At 39.7% G+C, this 23,267-nt stretch overlaps 1 protein-coding gene across 1 annotated transcript; it reads left to right on the forward strand.

Annotated features, from left to right (window-relative positions):
* The first annotated feature begins 654 nt into the window (after positions 1 to 654).
* Positions 655 to 22,382, forward strand: LOC141291259 (interleukin-17 receptor D). Its single transcript, XM_073823434.1, has 12 exons — positions 655 to 846; positions 3,724 to 3,808; positions 6,632 to 6,790; positions 9,883 to 10,001; positions 10,300 to 10,423; positions 10,570 to 10,608; positions 10,687 to 10,832; positions 12,323 to 12,397; positions 12,646 to 12,712; positions 12,927 to 13,076; positions 13,177 to 13,349; positions 21,790 to 22,382. The coding sequence occupies exons 1-12, from the start codon at positions 730 to 732 to the stop codon at positions 22,312 to 22,314; spliced, it is 1,779 nt and encodes a 592-aa protein (XP_073679535.1). The 5' UTR covers positions 655 to 729; the 3' UTR covers positions 22,315 to 22,382.
* The last annotated feature ends 885 nt before the right edge of the window (positions 22,383 to 23,267 follow it).

Here is a 23,267-nt window from a genome sequence, read left to right on the forward strand (position 1 = left end):
TGATTACGACAGCTGCTCTAATAAATTAACCACTTTGTTTTCATACCATTCAGTTGGTGCGTTTGTTTGAAGGACATTCGGCAGAATGTGGAATAATGTGATTTTCGTCAATAAAATAGGATTTTTAAAAGCTGAATAATTGAAAAAATAATCGGCCAACTAATCGATTATCAAAATAAGCATTAGTTGCAGCCTTCTGAAGTTTCCTGGACCGCTGTCGAAAATGAAACGCAAGGTTTGCTCAGCCACGTCAAACCATGGGCTATCAATCTCTCCTGGTGTGTTTCGTGGAATCGCAGTTCAGGGAACGCCAATCATATTTACACAGATGCAGAATGTTGTTTTTGGCCATTGGCTGGTTAGTCCTGCAAGAATATGGTGGTCTGAGTTATTATGGTCATTATTCCATTAGCACAGTTAAAGCCAAAAAAGCAGTTTCGAAACAGTACATCAGGTTAAGCACACCTGGCGGCACGGTTGATGGATTTTTTTGACAGCCTCTGCAGCTCTACTATTTTCCCTCAGGCCACCACTCCCTCAGCTGCTGTTGTTTTTACTCCCAACCCTTTGCCTACCTCCTCCCCCTCCCATTCCACCCCTTCCACTTTTTTTTAACTGTTTTTTAGTTTTCCACGAGAACCGAGACAGCTTCGATCTGCTTTGAGGACGTAGCTGTGCTGGAGATTGAAGACAGTTTTCAGCGTTGTTTAGCCAGGTGAAGGGAGTGGGATGTGGCCACCCACACTGACCCTGGATCTGCTCCTGTTGGTCAGCTGGTTACTCTGTGCCCATGGTGAACAAACATCTTACAGACCTCAGAACTGCACGCTTGAATGCATCCGTCAGGTAAGACTTCATATTTTGACTTCCAGCTTACTAGGAATAAGAGGTGCTGTTTAGATCAGTTCAGCCAAGCAGATTCACAAGTAAGTATTATAGACACACACTAAATGTTTTTGTCATCATAAAGAAATTGACCAAGGTTAGACACTAATCAAATTTGAAACTGTTGTTTAATGTGTATCATGTATTTATTTTCACTATTTTTAGCATCAAAACAATAGTTTAATAGACCTGTAACATTTTTTTTCATACATTAAAACATTTGAATGAATATACACTGCCGTTCAAAAGTCTGGATCAGTAAGATATTGAATGTTTTTTTTTAAAGATGTTTCTTCTGCTCATCAAGGCTGCATTTATTTGATCAAAAATACAGAAAAAAGTAATATTGTGAAATATTATTTCAATTTAAAATAACTGTTTTCTATGTAAATATATTTTAAAATGTAATTTATTCGTGTGATACTGTGAAAGCTGAATTTTTATCATCATTACTCCAGTCTACAGTGTCACACGATCCCTTTAGAAATCATTCTAATATGCTGATTTAGTATCAATGTTTTTTTCTTTAACAAATAAAAACTTGAAAAGAACAGCATTTATTTAAAAAAGAAATTGTTTCTGGTCAGTAAATTTTTCTTCTTTTTTTTTTTTAAAGAAAAAAGACATTATTTTGTCTTATTTTGTCTTTAAATATTTATATTTTGAATAAAGGCTGTTCCTTTTAACCTTTTATTCATCAAGAATCCTAAAAAAAGAATCACAGGTTCCAAAAAATTCCAAAAAGCTGTTACCAACACTGATAATAACAGTAATTAATCAGCATATTAGAATGATGAAGAATCATGTGACTCTGAAAACTGAAGTAATGGCTGATTAAAAATTCCGCTTTGCATCACAGGAATAAATTATATTTTAAAATATATTAATATAGAACCCCATTATTTTAAACTGTAATGATATTTCACAATATTACTTTATTTCTTTCAAAAACATTTAAAAGTCATACTGATCCCAATCTTTCAAGTGGCAGCTATATATATAAAATATGTATGCTTTTATCAAAAATATATATATATAATATTTTTTATATAATTATACATAAGTATGTTTTTATTAATATATCTCTTACGCTGAATGATGATTGAACATTTCACTCATATTTTTTTACTTGCCTTTTTATGCCTATAAAAAAATCACTTGTGTACATCTGATTTGGACACTAAAAATGTGTGAATATATACCCTAGTAAAAAAGTAATCTATATAAAATAATTTTTTTCTGCGAAGTATAGTTCAAAGCTATTAACATATTTACTGAGCTATATCGTTCAAGACTTACTGATGTAAAATATTATAATTAAACTTTATTTGGACTACTACTTGTGTACAATACACATTTCATAATATTAAGCCTAAAATGTTTTTTAATGTCACTATTAAAAAAGATTGTATGATCTTTGAATAGTATCGTCTTTAAATTCAAGATATATATATTTATATTTACATATTGTATTTATACTTCAGTACATATTTAGTTGAATTTCAGCACTAATTTTGCACAATTAAAGTCATGTGCGTTGATGTTGTTCCAATTTAGCAGGGTTTAAGTTGACCAGACCAGTTTAGTGTACTGAAGTACAACTGCAGGGTATTTTTATTAAGAACATAACTAAATGTATTTGTAGTATACTTGGCATGAAATAAATGTATTTCAAATACATTTGAGTATATATTTTTTTTTTTCACTAGGGTAATGTGAAGTACATGTTACATCTTTTTCCTTTTCACTTTCACTTCTAACAGTCGTTCTAAACTCATTTCATGATCTTTATCTGTGTCTGCGGCTTTCCTTTTGCTCTTATGTTTCGCTGTCATGCTTCTTGAAGATTGTTTAAGCCTGTCTGTTTAAGCCTGGCATGAATCAAAGTATTTGTATGTTTAAGCTCTTACAAACAGCAAAGTCCACTCTGTTTTTAAAAATTTAAAGGAGTAAATTTTAAATTTACAAATAATGTTGAATACCCCCCTTGTCATCCAAGATGTACATGTCTTTCTTTTTTCAGTTGTAAAGAAATTATAATTAATACTTTTTTTTTTTTGATGAAACCATTTCAGGATTTCTCTCCATGTAATGGATATCTGGTGCCCTTGAGTTTGAACTTCCAAATTGCAGTTTAAATGCAGCTTCAAAGGGCTCTAAACAATCCCAGCTGAGAGAGGAAGGGTCTTATAGCAAAACGATCAGCAAACGCTCATCTTGGTATAGCTCAATGTGTTCCTGTTTATGACAGTTAGGTATGTTGAAAAACTCCCATCTCATTTTCTCCTCCAACTTAAAGTTCACCCTACGTCGCTGTTTTTCCTTTTTTGTAAAGGGCATGTGACCTTCTTTGCATGTTCACTCTGCAGCTAACTGTCATAAACCGGTATACACACAGTTCATGCAGAGCTAGACCAAGATGAGTGTTTGTGGTTAAAAAGTATATAAATTGTATATATGTATATATAAGATAAGACTCTTATTCCTCGGCTGGGATCATTTAGAGGTCTTTGAAGCTGCATTTAAACTGCATTTTGGAAGTTCAAACTTAAGGACACCATAGATATCCATTATATGGAGAGAAATCCTGAAATGTTTTCCTTAAAATAATTTCTTTACAGCTGAAGAAAGAAAGACATGAACATCTTGGATGACAAGGGTGTGAGTACATTATCTGTAAATTTGTGTTCTGGAAGTGAACTACTCCTTTAAGTGAAAACTTGGAAGACATAAATCTGACCTTTTGTGCAAAGGATGTCACAAGGTCAGGGTCACACATTAGTGATCTAAAAATGGGAGAGTTATATTATTTTTTTTAAGTAAACAATGCATTTTCAGGGAGATCCCAGATGTGAATACTGCAGAATCTCAGCAGATGATGTTCCGAAATCTCCCAGCATTCCCTTCTCCAGCCCTTTTGGAAGTAAGTCATTATTATTATGTCCAGCACGCCTAGTCCTAATGACACAACAGAATCCAGATCTAGAACTCAGTGATTTTTATGAATGTTGTTACATTACATGTAACTGAATGAGCAAGAGTGATTTTTATATATTCATGTTTACAACAGCCAGTTAAAAACTCTGTTTAAACTAGCACTCAAAATGGGCGAACTTGACTCTAAACATTGTCAGTGATCATTCTATAAACCTATTAAAACAGCTGCGGATATGTTTAAAGTTTTACATTTTTTAGGGTAACAAGTTTCAGGATATAGCTATAACAGTTAATTACTTTGTTTTACAGCTTTACACTGATTTGATTGAATTTGTATTGAATTCAGCTGTTTTCTTTTTGATCTTAAATTCAATATTTAAGCCAAGGAAATAATGATTGTTTTTCGGTCATACCAAAATAATGACTTACATTTGTCCATCTATTTAGAATTGTTGTCTAAGACCAAATGAAGTCATGCACAGGTTGCGTGATGTAGGATCATTACTGACTCTGTTGGATTTGTACGTCCAGTTGTTCTGATAATTTCAGTAAATTAGAGCTGGTGTGCAGTATAATTATTTGCAGCAGTTCTGGGAATCACTTGAGCCAAGCTATAATCTGTATATGTATGATTGTTCTTTTCAGCTGCTTTTTAAGACAAGCTCATTACTGATGTTTTATGATTGTTTTGAACTATGGCTACATCTTTAACCCTCTATGATACGGAGTTGCCATATGGCAACAATTAATTTCTACTGATTTCCTTGCTATGCTGACAAAAATGCAATATAATGGAATATGGTAATTAAAAGGGCCAGCCCTAAGGTAGCCAATGATGTGCTGTTTTTAAGTCAAATGACATTTGAATGTTCCTCCAAAACACTTTTTCCCACCACCACCTTCACATGGAGGACACCTGCTGATGTGCTCCGGAAATGGTTGTGTTAAACTAATTTCTGAACATTTTTTTCTCAAGTGGGATTTTTTTTTTTTTTTTTTACATATTTTTATTCACAAATCAGCATTATCTAACATAGTTTTACTGTAAAATGAGAAAATATCAATGTTGCCATATGTCAACATTGTACCACAGTGGAATTTAACTAATGCATTTCCCCATTGGGATTATTTATAGTATATTATACTATATTTGAAGTGTTTATTGTAGTGTGGTTGTATTTATGTAAAAATAAGTAAATTATTTATTTCAATAAATGGATGCAGCAATATTTAATGGAAAGTGCTATAGGGAGGGCTATAATGTCAATGAAGATAAGTTAGCCTTCAGTGACCGTAATGATGAGTGCAATTGTGCATGTGTGTATGTGATTGGATGCATCCATTTCTAAAAGAAATGTGCATTTGAATTGAAAAGAAAATCATAATTTAATAGAAAAACTTATTTTTGGCCATTTTCCATTGTGGTACACTCTTGCCATATGGCAACGTTTTCCTAAATACCCCCCCACACCCCCAGGGTTAAAAGTCTTCAACAATGTACAGTGCGGTTCACTAATATCGGCACCCTTGGTCGAAATTCTAACCTTTCATTGAAGTGAAACAATGGAAGGTGGGGGGAAATCTCATTTTTCTCAGTTTTCTCCAATAATGCCTGATGAGAGATCAGAGATTATTCCTTTGTCCAGAATCTCTTCAGAATGCTAGCTCTTTTCACTTCACCAACCCATTTTTTTATCTGTTGATATTTGATAGTATCAATGGTGCCATGTCTCTGAACAAGATGTCCAGGACCTCCAGCAGAAAACTAGGCCCACAACATTAAAGATCTAGCAATATATTTAACTGTGGAAGTGGGGTATTTTTTATCCCTGTTTACACCAAACCCATCTAGTGGGTTTGCTGCCAGAAAGCTCTTTTTTATGTTTCATCTGACCATAGAAGCCTGGTCCCATTTGAAGTTCCAGTCATGTCTGACAACTGAATATGCTGGAGTTTGTTTTTGAATGAGCCAGGAGTTTTGTTTTTTTCTTAAAAACCATTTAAACAACATGTGGTGATGTTGGGACTGTTAGTTTGATATATTTTTTAGGCTTTCTGACCCCAAGACTCAACTAATCTGCAATTCTCCAGCTGTGATCCTTGAGTTTTTGGGCACTCAAACTCTCCTCCTCAGCGTGCATTAGGACGATATAGACACACGCCCTTTTCCAGGCTGATTTGTAACATCTTTAGTAGATTGGAAGTTGTAACTTCTTGATTATTGCGCTGTTCTAACTACACGCAGCGCCACGCCTAACTACACGCGATAAAGGGTATTTTTTCCGTTTTTGTATTTTTTTTATTTTAGAAACAGTGGCTGGGCTGGAACAACAACATTCAAACTAATGGCAGTGATAATCTCAGATACTGATTATGTGCTTTATTCAAAGTGTCTAATGTGAGTTTGAATGTCATATTGCGTGACATTTATAGCCATACTGAAAACAACAACAGATAGTTTACCTCAGATCATGAAATTAAATTAAAGCAAACATACAGTATACGTTAAAACTGTGAGCTCAATACGAGCTCAAGTGTTTTTCATGACATGACGGTATCAGTCACTCAGTATGTCGTTTTAACCATGTTAAAAATGTTTAATATTAATGAATTTGATTATAAACTTGTCCATTTTGTTGAGATTGCAGTGCAAATGATGCAGATTTATTTCCACAGCTGCCTTTGCTGATATTTGCGAAGGGTGCCAATATTAGTGGGCATCACTGTACCTCATTGTTAGTCTACATAGTCTACATGACAGTAAATTCACATTTAGTGTTACTGTGCAGTAACTCCTCTCATTGGCCAGGTTGTGTGCCTTGGCCTTGTCACTCTTTTCTAGGTCAGGAAACCCCAGAGATCTGCCAGCATTATGTTCACGCACCACACAATATTCAGATTGAGTTTGAAGCAAGTGAAGAACCAACGTATGACGCTGTTACCGTGTCATGGAACCCGAGCCAATATGGTAAACTATCTATTTGTCTGTCTGTCCTGTCCTGTCCTGTCCTGTCTGTCTGTCTATCATTCTGTCATTATTTTTTTCAAAGCAAATCAGTTACAGAAATGAGCAATATTACACGGGTAGCAATGTGAGATGACTGTTTATTGGAACGGATATGATGGACCGTAGGCATGAGGCCACCGGTAGTCATTCTTGTGTGATATTGCGTTTATACAACAGTTTGACGGCACAAATGTGTGCTAATGCATAAGAAACAACAACAGAGTGGCTTTAAATACCCACTTTTGTGGGAACTACTTCCTTCCACCATGGGTTCAAATCACAGTTTAACTTTAGTCACTTTAAAACTAGTATCAAAGCAACATTGAGTTGCTTCATTGAAAGCTTATTGCATTACTGTATTAAAAGCTCTCTGTATAATGTGGAGTATTAAGAGAGAGAGATGGACTGAGCGAGTGTGATTATCTGCATCTGATACAACATTAATTCTTCAGCTCAAACTCATATTCACAATAAAACATTAGTCTGAACATCTGCTGAGGAAAGCGCTATCTTTGTTGTACTATCCTTTCATCTGTTAAGGGTGATTTCTGACGACAGCGCTGCTCAGTGCATTTGTTGGGTGCTGCTTACAATGTGTTGTTTAAAAGTAAAAATAACTTGCTTGTTTACAACCCTGTTTCAGTCTATTTCAATATAAAAGTCTTTACGGCTGACTTACCCATAAAAACAGTCTGTTATTGCCATCTAATGGTGGAATAATGTAACTAAAATCACCACCACGAACACACACTGATTCGCAATAATAAATATCATTATTAAATACTACTAATATTTACATAAATATTATTTTTGGATTAAGAATATTTAATAAACAACAGCAACAGCCATCATAAAAGTTGCTAAGCAATTCAGTCAAAAGTACAAAGGCAGCGCTCTAATAGACAGCATTGAAATATAACGTGATGAGATTTTTCTGTAGGATTTCAGCGCGAATCAGACAATTTAAGAGAGTCTATTAGAAGTTAGAACACTTCTACAGACGTACATTCCACAAGAGGCCCGTCATAAATCTGACGTTTCATAGCCTGGCGCCAGAACGCCAGCCTGAAGCAGACCTAACTAACCAAGAACTCGCAAAATTAACACAAAGACACTTCTTCATAATCAAATCCTTCGAATAAGGAGATTGTCAAATTTGGAGCAAGTAACCAAGATTAATGGTCAAAGAGATGCAGATCTTGAACATCACATGAGTAAAGTCATTAGCGATATGGTTGGTTTTCCCCCACACACAGGACACAACGGAATTTCCTTCCCTAAACTTTTGACCTCCCAGCTTAGAGAACAGACCCTCACAGAAGGGCACAGAAAACTGTCTATTGATGTACATATGCGCCTAAAATGTGCTAAAGAACTAAGGAGCAACTCCTCATTTCTATGTATAACTTCCTATCATATATGTAACCCACACATTTGTCTATTATGTTTTAATCACTCATTGTGTATGTCCCTTTTGATAACTATTGAATAGTTTAATGGTTTATATTGATGTTTGATATGCACGGTCTGGAAATCGCATTCTCAAAATGTTCCTGTAATTCAATTCTTTGCGAAATGTATTATTGTCTTGTTATAGAAATCATGTCCAAATTTATCTCTGCAAAGAGCGGGAATTTGGGATCACGGGACTAATAAGATAACATGGTGATTTATGGTTTGGAAGGTGGAACCAGCAGCCCACCGGAGTTCAGCCAATGTTCTAATTGGTCAAGACATCATTTTGGGAGGTGTCCAAAAGCTGAGTTTAAATACTAAGGACACCCTCAAATCTCTTATCTCTTCACTATAAGCTCTCTTACGTCCCTCACGCCGCGTCTTGACGCTGCCTGGCCTGTGTGCCAGACGCTCCTCTAAAGGAAACATGAGGAGACCATTCCACTGCTGTCTTTTACTTTAATACTTTTTATTTCTTTCCGTTGAGAGTTTCGTGTCTAGTTAAGTTTGTGCAAGCCGCGACCGACTTAAACGTCTTCGCGGACCTGAACTTTAACAGCGCACGCACATCTCTCATATCCAGCCAACGCCCAAGAAGACATCACATTGACCGACCACCAACCAATCAGCAACCTCGGGAAAACCCTTTCTGAAACGAGCGACGAAAGGAATTCCCTTCACAGACAAAGGCAACGCAAGTAACTTCCAGGTTCTAACTGAACTGGTGCATTTGATAAAGTTTAATAACCTCTTTGAGAGACTCAATACGAGGGTTAATTAAGTGATTGATGGTTGTTCAGGTCTAAGCAATTGCATATTGCTAACTTGGGACTTCATATTTTCATTCCTTTAAACTCATTCTTTCCTCACTTTCTCTTTCTGCAACCTGTGTGAATGCGTGTGTTTATGTTAGTTTATTTGTATGTGTTAGGTTTATCCATTAAAATCGTATTTTTATTAGAAAAGATAAGTATCTTACAAGTTATTGCCTTAAACTGCTGATTTTGCTACTGTGCTAATATATAGTGTTTTCACTATATTCTGGATAGTAATATCCGTTGCAGAGTTCCTGTCAAACGGCTTGTGAAAGAATCGCGGGTCGACTCTGGAACAGCCGTAAAACAGCGATTCTGTTCAAATTCCCTATTGAATCATATTCGATTTCCCTTTGAGCTAAATTATAAATTATATGTGTAATTAATCCCTTTACAATCTTACATTTCCCTCAGCCAAAACTATCTGCTTTGGAACAAATAATAGATTATTGAGACTAAAAACCATCCATGATTTATCCAAAACTAATTACATCGCATATTTAATGACATCAGAGCCAATGGCAAATTCTAGAAGATCTGGCCGAGGTAAGGCTGCTCTCTGCAGGTTTTTGAGTGCTGAATGGCTGCTGACACCCTGGAGCTCACGTTTCCGAAAACATTGAAGCAAATTTTCAAATACATGTTCTCTTTATTAACAAACTGCATTGTATTTGTTATCGTGTTGTTGAATATTTAATTTGTATCTGCTATGTAATAGAAGAAAAATCTAATATGACAATAAATTTCAACCTCTTTGTCTAATTGTGTGATTTATGTGCACAGGTATTGCGTTCTTACGTGGATTTCAAGTAACCCTTCAGGCTCTTGGTGGTTCTCAGGTCTTATGTCAGCTCTTTCTCCTGGGTACCAATCTCTCGCTCACTCCTGCACATGCCCAGAGAGTAAGTAAAAAAAACTATATAAATAATTAAATAAATAAATAAATATAAGATTGACGCTATTTAAAAATCCACATTGTTTTCAACATATTTTGGACTATACAAATCTTAACACCTGGGGTTCCCTTTAAATGCATTAATTATTTTTCCAAAATTAATCATTCCAAATCGTACTCATTAAATCAACAGTAGTGTTTAGTGTGAGTCCTGTTTTTATGGCTTTCAGTTGCGTATGCCTAATGTCAGTTTAAGCTAAAGTCATGAGATCATGTAACATATTTCTTTTAACATCTTTGCACAGGTATATCACTCAGATCCCTTCACACGTCTGTCTTTGGATAGCGTGTATGTCGTGACTGTCATGGCGTTGCCCGTCCCTGAGCGGTGGGACCAGTTCTATACGAGGAAACGATTTTTCACACGCAGTAGGTGTTTCTCTGGTTATAAAACAAACCTTGTAATTAGTTGTATAGCTATTAAGAGTGCTGACAATCTGCCACTGCATGTTAAGTGAATCAACCAACAATGTCTTGAGTTGTAATAAACCTGTCAAACGCTTTTTATGCTTCAGCATGTCCTGAAAAAAATGGACTTGAAGAGTGTAAGAAAGGTGAGTGGTGTTCTGTGTGTCTATGTTATTCATGGCACCAGATGTGTGCATTCATGTATGTTCTGTCAATCATTATAGACTGGTACCCCAGATATGTGGAGGTCCACCAGGAGAACCAGGATGTTTTGGTGACCTTTAACCTCGCACCTGAGAACTTTAAAATCCGTCAGTATTTTTCATCATGTTTCGGAGGCGGCCTACGGAATTACACAAGCATTAAACCAGTGGGTTTTTATTACCAATATGTACAGTCAGTGAGAGAAATTTTTTTTGATCTCCTGCTATTTTTGTACGTTTGCCCACTGATAAAGAAATGATCAGTCTGTAATTTTATTTGAACAGTGAAAAAAAAATCCAGAAAACGCATTTCAATAAAGTGAAATAAGTATTTGACCCCTTCACAAAACATGACTTAGTAATTGGTAGCAAAACCATTTTTGGCTATCACAGAAGTCACACGTTTCATGTAGTTGGCCACCAGGTTTGCGCACATCTCAGAAGGGATTTTGTGTCACTTCACTTCTTAGATCCTCTAGTTTTGAGGCTGACATTCTCAACTCGAACCTTCAGCTCCCTCCACAGATTTTCTATGGGGTTAAGTTCTGGAGACTGGCTAGGCCACTCCAGGACCTTAATGTGCTTCTTGGGCACTCCTTTGTTGCCTTGGCCGTGTGTTTTGGGTCAATGTCATGCTGGAATACCCATCCACGACCCATTTTCAAAGCCCTGGCTGAGGGATGGAGGTTCTTACCCTAGATTCTCACCCCGTCCATTGTCCCTTTGGTGCGGTGCAGTTGTCCTGTCCCCTTAGCAGAAAAACACCTCCAAAGCATAATGTTTCCACCTCCATGTTTGACGGTGGGGATGGTGTTCTTGGGGTCATAGGCAGCATTCCTCCCCTCCAAACACCGCAAGTTGAGTTGATGCTAAAGAGCTTGATTTTGCTCTTATCTGACCACAATACTTTCACACAGTTCTCCTCTGAATCATTCAGATGGCAAACTTCAGACGGGCCTTTACACGTGCTTCCTTGAGCAGGGGATTGCTGCAGGATTTCAGTCCTTTACGGTGTAGTGTGTTACCAATTGTTTTCTTGGTGACTATGATCCCAGCTGAATTGAGATCATTGACGAGATCCTCCTGTGTATTTCTGGGCTGATTCCTCACCATTCTCATGATCCTTGAAACTCCATGAGGTGAGATCTTGCATGGAGCCCCAGACTGAGAGGGATTGACGGTTATTTTCTGTTTCTTCCATTTGCGAATAATCGTACCAGCTGTTGTTACCTTCTCACCAAGCTGTTTGCCAATGGTCTTGTAGCCCATTCCAGCCTTGTGTAGGTCTACAGTCTTGTCCCAGACATCCTTGGACAGCTCTTTGGTCTTGGCCATGGTGGAGAGTTTGGAATCTGACTGATTAATTGCTTCTGTTTACACGTGTCTTTTATACAGGTAACAAGCTGAGATTAAGAGCTCTTTCTTTCTGGATTTTTTTGTTGTTATTCTCTCTCTCACTGTTAAAATAAACCTACCATTAAAATTATAGACTTTGAATTATAGTCTTTGAAAGTGGGCAAACGTACAAAATCAGCAAGGGATCAAAACATTTTTTCCCTCACTGCATGTATATGCTAAAGTGTAATATGAATATATAATTAAAATAAAATAAATGCTTACCTGTTAATAAGAATTATGTTTGTTGATGTCCTTCTAGAATTTTAGTCTGAATAAGACACATCACACATACCGATTGCAGAATCTCCAAACAGGTACAAACTATACCTGTGAGGTGAGTCTTTTTTTTTTTTTTAGTTTAAATGGGTGTGTTGACTTCTTGTACTCTATTATTAAATCATAAGTTATGTAGTTTTATCTCTCAATCAGTCGCAACTATTTAAACAAACAGAAACTCTGTGCCAATGGGCTTCTGCAAATAAGCTGTCATTTTCTAGATGCGTAACTTCCAGCTGTTTTTTTTACAACAGCAATTTATGACCTTATGTTGTTGAGTAGTTTTTGTACATTTCTTCCCTCCAGATTGCTGCTGATGTTGTGGACGCAGTCAGGAAAACCTTCACTGTTGTAGTGCAGCACAGTTCTGAAGGTATGTTGAACCATCAATCAAAAAATCACACGTTTAGTGTAAACCGATAAAGATATGTTCAATGACAAGGAGGAAGAACATCAGCAAGCACAATAACTGCATGTGGAGCAACATGCCTGGCAGCTTTTAAAGCTACAACACCCACTGAAAAGGTTACTTAAGTGAAAAGTCCAGTGTCATAATCATTTTGGTATTTCTTTCCTCTCACGATCAGAGCTGCCGATCTCACGCTTCACAGAGAGCTCTTCACTAATGGTTCTCTTGTCTGTGGGAACCCTGCTTGCTGCTACCGCAGTGCTCACCTTCATTGTTGTCTACAAGAAAGGAATCAAAAAGAAAACAGTCCAGACTAAAATGAGACCAGGTTTAGAGTTTTACAGTTTTTACAAAACTGTTAAGCAACACTTTTGTCCATGTTGTTTTGTACTAATGAGGAATTGGGTGGTTGTTTTCCTATTTGTCAGAGATCATTGAACAGTACTATGACAAAAAACTGGATGAAGGACAGTGTGTTTTGCTGGACAGAACCACCCGCCCCCCTCGCCTCTTGATTTGCTACTCAAGTTATGACGGTCCTGCTCACGTCAGAGTCGTGCTGCAACTCGCAGCATTTTTGCAAAAGCACATGGCTGCACAAGTAAGTGTATTAGGATTAAATCAGACAAAACACATCAATCTTATTTTTATTATTTTAAAATGATTTTATTAAGGAAAAAGTGTGTGTTTTGTTTTTTTAAGCTATTTTGTTCTTTGAAGTTGTATTTTAGAAATTTTTTAGGGTGCGTTCACACTTGTAGTTTGGTTCGTTTGGTTCATTTGGTCCGGACCTAAAAGGAAAATTATACATTTGGTCCTGGTCCTCTTAGCATTCACACTGGCATTTTTGACAGTGAACCTAAGTGAACAGTGAACTTAAGATACCGAACCCAAAGGCATAGTGATACATCCACAACCTGATTGGCCGGTGTTTGGAAGGTTTCAGTAAGGACTGTATTTGCACTGTAATAGGTGAATTTGTATCCGCACTGGCGTGTCGGTAAGAACACATAAGACTCAGGTAGACCAAGCTGGGAGTTTACTGTTGATTAGGTATAGTAGTAACAGTGAGCGGTCTGAAATATCAAAGAATAACAAAGAATATTAGATATACAGCTAAATTCAATAACATTCACACACACAATAACTATAGGTTACATCATTAGAGTAGTTGTAGTACATAGCTGTCCACAAGGTGGCGTCATGAGCTCACACATGGCATTAAACATGAAAGACGCCATTACAACGTGTCAAATGAAGAAACTGCGCATAACCTGATATATAAACAAATATAAACGGATAACAATATAAATCACCATCTAAAGACGCTATTTATCTTATAATGGCACTCAGGCTTAGTTCTACATATTGTTACAAGTAAACTTTGGCGCTTAGGCGCTAACGCGGATTTCCGCGATAAGAAGTAAACAAACTTAATAACTGAGAAATGCCAATCTGGTTTAAAACACAGCGAGATGATAGCATAATCACAGGAAACAAACAGCTTACTTTTTGGCATGAACTCGCTGATGTAAATTCACTAAGGCAAGGGAAGATTAGTCCTGCATAGGAGCGCTCACGGTTCGTCTTCTGCTGACTGCGTGATGCTGACTCACATGATTCAAGAAACTGAGCTCTGATTGGCTGAGTCCTTCGTGACATTGCCGCCCCCAAATATGGTTTGCATATTTGCACTTATATAAACTAATCAGTCTGAGGGGCTAAGACTCATCTTGATCTGTGAATGCAGGAAGGCGAATCAGGCGGGTGACAGGTCGAATGTAGGTCTTGTCCTTAACATGAATCTCTGCAGCTCTGATATGGCCATCAGAACCTGGGAATGTCTTCACAACTTTGCCTACTAACCATAATGCTCGTGGTAGTTGTGGATCGATCAGCATTACAATGGTTCCCGCAGAAAGGTCACTGGCATCTCTGTGCCACTTGTTGCGGGTCTGTAGTGTAGGCAGGTAGTGACGGATGAAGCTTATCCAGAACTGATCGGCTAGAACTTGACTCTGCCTCCATCTCCGTCTGCCCATAAGTTCTGTAGCGGGGGAAAACTACAAAGGGTAGTGAGCTATCTGGCCGCCCCATTAGCAGATAATTTGGTGTAACAGGGTCAAGGTCAGCTACATTACTGGAAATGTAACCAAGGGGCTTGCTGTTAAGTATTTCCTCCACTTCAATGAGCACTGTTTGGAGTACTTCCTCTGTTACAACTTGGGAGCTGACTGTGACACGCAGGGCAGTCTTGACTGATTTGATTTCTCTTTCCCACGCACCTCCAAAGTGTGGGGCTCCAGGCGGGTTGAAGTGGAATGAAATTTTCTGTTTAGCTAGATGTAGCTGGATCTGGGGAGTGAGCGATGCGAAGGCTTCTTGCAACTCCCGTTGTCCTCCATGGAAGTTAGTGCCATTATCTGAATACAACTCAGCTGGTGTACCGCGACGGGCTACAAATCTCCTCAAGGCCATCAGAAAGGAATCAGTATCAATGGATGTAAGAAGGTCTAGGTGAACGCTTCGTGTTGTGAGACATTTAAAAACAATTCCCCACCTCTTTTCACATCGTCTGCCAATTTTAACTTGGAAAGGTCCAAAACAGTCCATACCTGTACTGTAAAATGGAGGTTTGAGCAGTCTGAGTCGTGCTGGTGGTAGGTCTGCCATTTTAGGAATAACTGGTTGATTTTTCCATTTTTGACAGTCTTTGCACAGGTGTTGTTGTTTGCGGATAGCTTCCCGTCCTCTCAGTATCCAAAAGTTTCTCCTCATCTCTCCAAAGACTCTTTCCGGTCCAGGATGGCAGAGTTTACTATCACAGTCTCGAATCAGTAATTTGGTAACCCAGTGATGTGGGTCAAGGACTATAGGGTGTATAACCGACAACTCTAGTCCTTCAGCTCGACGTAAACGTCCACCAACTCTGATAAGCTGGCAAGAGTCATCAAATTCTGGGGCAAGAGGAAGTAGTCGACTAATGGAAGGTACATTCAGGTGTCAGCTCTTGAATTTCGGCTATCCTGGTGCCAACAAACACCTTGAATCGGTATGATTCAGATTTGAGCCAGGCTAGCACAGTAGTGGAATCTGTCCATAGTGTCACTGTATTGATCTGAAGGGTGAGCTCAGTATGCAAGAGTTTAGCTAATTGAGCACCATTCAGGGCAGCACATAGCTCTAGTCGGGGAATCGTCAGACGTCGTTTTGGGGCAACCTTGGACCTTGCTAGTAAAAAGGCTAACTGAATGTGATCGTTGCCATCCTCCGTACGCAAATAAGCGACAGATCCATAAGCTTGCTCAGATGCGTCGCAAAAGATGTGGATCTGTTTGGTGTTGTGAGAATGATCCATATCTGAGGATGTGACACAACGGGGTAGTGAGATACTTGCTAAGATAGGCAATTCTGCCTCCCATTCCTTCCAGGATCTCAAAAGTTCATCAGGTAGATTTGGGTCATCCCAGTCTCGTTGCTTGTCCCATAATCTCTGAATTAAAATCTTGGCTCGTGTGGTGAATGGGAGTATGAAACCCAAGGGGTCGTACTGGGTTGCAAGTACTCTGTAAATGTGTCGAAGGGTACATGGTCCAGACTTGACAGGACGGGTATTATACCCGAGGACATCTGAGTTGCAGTGCCACCGTAAACCTAGTGCAGATTCTTGCACGTCAGTGCGATCTTGAGATAGCCACAATTCGGTACTGGTGGATCTCGCTTCCGTTGGTAGGTGATTTACCACATTTGGGTCGTTACTTGCCCACTGGCGAAGTTCAAAACCACCACTAGCAAAGAGGGTGCATAGTTTGTCTACAAGCTCCCTGGCCTCTTGAGGTGATGTGAGGCTCTTTAAGCAATTGTCCACGTAAAAATTCCTTTCTACAGTGGTTCTGATGTCATCATCAGGAGTGCTGTGATCCCCAACATGTCTTTGGACAGCATAAATGGCACAACAAGGACTACAAGTAGTGCCGAAAGGTAGCACTTGCCATTCATAAATGTCTGGTGGTCTAGATCTGTCCAAGTCTCGCCATATAAAGCGAAGGAGATGTCGGTCTTCTGGGAGGAGACGAACCTGATGGAACATCCCTTTAATGTCACCGCTTATCGCCACTGGGTGTTCACGAAAGCGTAGAAATACGCCTAACAGGGATGGGCCTAAGGCTGGTCCTGGCAGCAAGTAGTCATTCAGGTTATGGCCTTCAAAGTTAAAGGAACAGTTAAAAACCACTCGGTTCTTACCGTTGTGTTGCACGATGTGGTGAGGGATGAACCACGACTCACTCTGAGAATCAGCCATTTCAGGTGGAAGTTTGACGATATAACCTGAAGTCTTTAGTTTATTCATCTCCTGTTGGTAGGCGGCCGCTTTGATGGAGTCTTTCTCCAGGCGTTTCTCTGTGCTCCTAAGGTTAGAAAGCACTGCCTCCATGGGAGCTTGAAGAATGGGCATATCCTTCTTACGCAAGAGAGGAGTGGCATAGCGACTCACGCCATCGATCATTACTCTGACAGTCTTTGACTGGAGCAAGTCAAGGGATTCTTGATCCTGCTTAGACCGAGTGGCACATTTCTCTGATCTGTTCGGAATCACATCTGCTTGCCAGAGTCTCTCAACGTTCCGGAACAACTCGGTCATTGAAGGATTAACAGCGATGTGCAGACACTGATGGGGTTTGACATTATCTCCGAAGACTGATGCTGGGCCTTGTAAAGACCAACCCAGTCTTGTCCTGACAGCTGCCGGACCTCCAGGTGGACCAAGACGGACTGGTTCAATCGGAGTGATAAGGTGAGGATGATCTGCTCCGATCAGTAACAAGGGGCAGGCTTTGTTTACAGGTTGTAATGGTAAGCCTTTCAAATGCCGGTAATGTCGTTGAAGTTCTGCAACAGGATAGGTATGTTCAGTTAAGCTCAGTAATTCTGCAGTGAAGGCTCCATTTATCTTGTAGCTCCTGCCTGGCTGTGATGGAGTTGAAATCTGGAAAGACACTGAGGCGCCGTGAAGCTTAGTGACATCTTGCCGTATAGTTCTCAAGGCTAAGTCCTCTGCCTGGCCTGTGAGTCCCAGCTTCCTGGCTGCTGATGGTAACAACATAGTCCGTTCAGAACCATCATCAAGTACGGCGTAAGTATCTAGGCTCTGTCCTTTATGCTTCAGAATAACTCTGACCACTTTCAGAAGGACGCTGCTGAATCCTTGAGGGCGGTCTAGGTATAGCCTTTTACTCGTTGAACTGACTAAACAGGTCCCTTCATTAACTGGCTTAGTGTTGACTTCATGGAGAATCTGGAGGTGTTTTCCATTACACAAATGGCAGAGTTTCTTGAGCGTACACTGTGCAGCTCTATGGTTGCGTCCACACTTCCAGCATCTGTTATTAGTCTTAATCCAGTCAATCACTTGGGATTTGGTTAGGGACTGGAATGTGGGGCACTGACTTAGGTAATGTTCTTTACTATCACAATATGGACAGAAGGCAAAGATCTTACCCTGACTCTTGATTGACGCTGGTGGGATTGAGGGAGATGGTTCATTTGAGCCATGAAGGATTGTAGTCTGTCTAATCTTGGCTTTAGTCTCTCTCTGTTGTTCCACTCGAGAACGAGCTCTATCTTTCTGGGGCTTATATCCACCAAAACTCTCTGAATCTTGGCACCAGGATTCGAACTTTAGCCATTTAGCTAGGTCAAGGAGAGTGTATACTGAGCCAGGTCCATAGCTCATGTGACGGCGAAAGGATGCTCTTTGTTCTGGAGGGAGCTTGGACAAAAGTCGAGCCACATGGGATCCACAATGCAATTCGACATCTCCTTCAGCTCCTAATGTCTTAAGGAATCCCACTAGGGCTTGTATCTGAAGAGCAAAACGTTCAAAACCTACTGTATCACCAGACTGAACATCTAATGCATCCATAATGGCAGCAATTTTGCTCAAAGCAAGCTGGTGAGGTCGACCAAACCGTTCAGTCAGGGCTGCTAGGGTATCAGAGTAGGGAGTGACTGAATTTAGAAAGGAATCTGCAATGAGGCGAGCATCCGCAAGCTTCAGGTGATCTACTAAAACTTGGTACTTAAAAAGCTCTGTGGCTTCATCAGGTAGTAGGTTATTCAAGGCAAGTTTGAGACGGGCAAATTCACTAGGGTCTCTGCGGGTAAAATCTGGAATGGTTGGCTGTGGACCTCTATAAATTATTTCTTGTCTTGCCGTATTAGCCTGGATCCCTGGAAAGTTAGCTGGTGCAACCTGCGTCTGACTGTAATAAGGAGAAGGAGGTGTGGAGATAACACAGGCTCTCCTTCCTGTCGTTAGCTGACTTGTGTCCCGATTAACTCTGTGAGTGTCAACACTACCTGAGGAAATCTGAGCAGCTACATTATCTGAAGCAAAGGCATTTCCATAAGGCTGCACTGAAGGAGGGGCATATTGTGCATAGCTGACTGTAGCTGCATAAGGATCTGGATTCTTAGGTGTAGAAAGGCGGCGTGGCGCAGGAACTGGCAAGGCTCTAGGAGCTGGTGTAGGCACTGGAGACTCTGACTGTCTGCTTGCAACTCTAGGCAAAGGAACTGGAGGGTTTAGTACTCTGGGCTGTGGCTGAGGTATAGGAACTGACCTTTGACTTTGTGACTGATTAATCAGCATTTCCTGCATGCTTTTCTGCATCTCTATAAGCTGGCTGATCTCTTCCCTCATGGCTAACTGAGCAGCACGGAGGTGTCTATTCTCTTGTTCCAGATCATGCACTGTGCTTTGGACATCAGGAGGTAAAGAACGATCATTTCGGGGAAGACTGCGTTCCTCTCTCTCACTCCAGTGATCTGTAGTAAGGTACCAAGGCTCTAAAGCCAGGCGTGTTGATTCTAATGAGTCAGGTGATCCAACATCCTCTTCTCTTTCATCATACTGATTAAAGGCCTCTGAACCTTGTGTTTGTGGTATTGATTGTGGCAGGACAACATTAGGTCTGGGCAGCCCAGAATACTGCAACTCAAAATCTTGTAAGTAAGTTGGTTGGCGAACTGTACGTCTAGGGCGGGCTCCTTGATGTTGATACTCTGCATTCTGGTCCTCTGACATCATTAGTCCAGTGTAGACACAATATCCGGCTCGAAGGACCAAATTTGTTTGGAAGGTTTCAGTAAGGACTGTATTTGCACTGTAATAGGTGAATTTGTATCCGCACTGGCGTGTCGGTAAGAACACATAAGACTCAGGTAGACCAAGCTGGGAGTTTACTGTTGATTAGGTATAGTAGTAACAGTGAGCGGTCTGAAATATCAAAGAATAACAAAGAATATTAGATATACAGCTAAATTCAATAACATTCACACACACAATAACTATAGGTTACATCATTAGAGTAGTTGTAGTACATAGCTGTCCACAAGGTGGCGTCATGAGCTCACACATGGCATTAAACATGAAAGACGCCATTACAACGTGTCAAATGAAGAAACTGCGCATAACCTGATATATAAACAAATATAAACGGATAACAATATAAATCACCATCTAAAGACGCTATTTATCTTATAATGGCACTCAGGCTTAGTTCTACATATTGTTACAAGTAAACTTTGGCGCTTAGGCGCTAACGCGGATTTCCGCGATAAGAAGTAAACAAACTTAATAACTGAGAAATGCCAATCTGGTTTAAAACACAGAGATGATAGCATAATCACAGGAAACAAACAGCTTACTTTTTGGCATGAACTCGCTGATGTAAATTCACTAAGGCAAGGGAAGATTAGTCCTGCATAGGAGCGCTCACGGTTCGTCTTCTGCTGACTGCGTGATGCTGACTCACATGATTCAAGAAACTGAGCTCTGATTGGCTGAGTCCTTCGTGACAGCCGGGTTTGATTTAAAGTGGGTCTTTGACATCAAATTACCAATTCACTGATTGCTCTGCTTGGCGTCGCTTTAAGTCGACTACACCTAATGCCACAAAGAGCTCATAAAAGGCATTTTACATCTTTGTTGCTTCACGTTTGCCCTAAGCTCATTTTGCTTCGAATACACTGTGTTCCCTTCGTGAAATCATGTCGCATGGCATTGCATCTTGTCATTACTTCCTGTTTTAGGTTCGTTTAGAAGTATTTGGTCTGTGGTACATTCATAATTCATTTGAACCGGACCAGAGTTCGTTTGGAAGCGGACCGAGAACCATCGTTTTTAGCTGTCTTGGTCCGCTTATTTTGTGCGCACCAGGGTTCAGATGGCAGCGTTCACACTTACTCAAATGAACCGCACTAACAGAGCAATCGCACCAGAGTTAGTTTTAATAGAAACCAATTAAATAAGATAATTGTAACTGTTCTAAAAATAAATCAAAAATTAAAAACAGAAAAGTGAAGCTGTTAAAAAATTAGTGTGATCAAAATACTGTGATCCTGGATCACATTTATACAGTGCTTCCCTTTGTAAAGCATGTAAATCTATCCCTTACAGCCTAAAATTCAGTATGCTGTCTAGCCTAAGTTCTAGTATTGATGGATAAAATACAAGTGCTGTATCTTTGAAATCATTTTTAAATAATAATGTCTACTCAAGGATATATGAGCCTTCTTTCATCTTTGGAACACAAATTAGGATGTTTTTGATGAAATCCTAGAGCTTTCTGACCCTCCAAAGACAGCAACGGTCCTACTACGTTCAAGGTCCAGAAAGGTATCAAGAACATCAGCAAAATAGTCAGTGGTTCAAACATAATTTTTTGAAGCTACTTTTTGTGCACAAAAACTCTTAAATAACTCCTCTACATCTAGCGCCTTCATAAAATTACGGTTGAACCACAGGTGTCACATGGACTATTTTGACGATGTTCTTGAACATGGTAGGACCCTTGCTGTCTATGGAGGCTCAGTGAGCTCTCGGATTTCATCAAAAATATCTTAATTTGTGTTCCGAAGATGAACAATGGTCTTACGGGTTTGGAACGACATGAGGGTGAGTTAATAATGACAGAATTGCTGTTTTTTGGTTAACAGTCTTTTTAATTATCTCTATTATTGATTCTTGTTCTGTGTAGGTGCATTTGGACTTGTGGGAGGCCTTGAGTATTATGGAGGAGGGTAGTATGGGTTGGCATTGCAGGAGATTGAAAGAGTGTGACTTTGTGCTGGTCATCTGCTCACAAGGTCTCCTTCAGAACCAGAAGCAGCAGTCGGAGGACGAGGAACCATTGGAGAACACTGCCTCGGCTATCGTTTCCATGATCGGAGAGGAGCTGTGCCGTGCCAAAGCGCTGGCTCGAGACCTTTCCAAATACATGGTGGCCACTTTTGAGTACTCGCAAGAGTCTGATATCCCAGCACTACTAGGTCTCGCTTCAAGGTACACCTTGACTAAAGAACTACCCTTGCTCTTCTCCCACCTTCACGGAGTGGCTTTGCAGAAGCCTGGGGTTTACCTACAGGTGGAGAACATTTCAGAAAGCGGGTTTTGTAAACTCCCAGCTGGGGCAGCACTACAGCTGGCCATCCAGGAGGCCAAGGCACAGTTCTCAGAGGAGCTGACTGAGGAGGAACATGTAGGGTTTCCAATCGTTTCATAAGGACCTAATGGATTCACACAATTCTGATGAAACAAAGGGAAGTGTGTTATTTGAGAACAGTCCTATAGATATGTAGCTGCTAGTACTTATCTAAAGTTACATCTTTTAAATGCCAGACCATAAAATTGCACTGAGGTATCTAGAGACCGGAGTATCATAGAGGTACCAGAAAAACCCTAGTAACCAAATACAGAACATCTTAGGAACAGCACCATCTAGGAAAGGAGGTGAATTGAGGCCAAGTATGGTGACCCATACTAGGAATTTGTGCTCTGCATTTAACCCATCCAAGTGCACACACACACCCGGAGCAGTGGGCAGCCATTGCTGCGGCGCCCGGGGAGCAGTTGGGGGATCGGTGCCTTGCTCAAGGGACTAAGTCGTAGTATTGAGGGTAGAGAGGGTGCTGTACATTCACTCCCCCCACCTACAATCCCTGCCGGACCTGAGACTCGAACTTGCAACCTTTGGGTTACATGTCCGACTCTCTAACCATTAGGCCACGGCTGCCCCATCTAGTTGTTGCTCCAATGCATCTTCAGCCACTTTAGGTTGTTGTGAAAAGACATACAGGCTAAGAGGGATCCTGAAGTATATTATGGTTATTGAATGCTGTGAATGATTTTTTTCATATAAGTGTATATTTATTTTGGCTTGATTTTGTTCTGTTGCTTGTGTTCATACGTTAAACATCATATTGCAGTGATTATTCCTAGTAATTGCATGCACTTCCATTACAAATGATGGTAGCCTTTCTACTAAAGATTGATTTATTGCTGTCAATGACTTTAAATGTAAATTCTGAAGTTTTCTGACCTGAAGTCATATTTTAATTACCTTTATTATATATAAGGCCAGTTTCTCATAAACTACATTTTATTGTGGCAAAATACCTCTGAACAACAGGGCATGGTCTTACACTATACTAATGCAAGGCCCTTTATATTTGTATA

The sequence above is a fragment of the Garra rufa genome, chromosome 18 (genome assembly GCF_049309525.1).
Source record: "Garra rufa chromosome 18, GarRuf1.0, whole genome shotgun sequence".
NCBI lineage: Eukaryota > Metazoa > Chordata > Actinopteri > Cypriniformes > Cyprinidae > Garra > Garra rufa.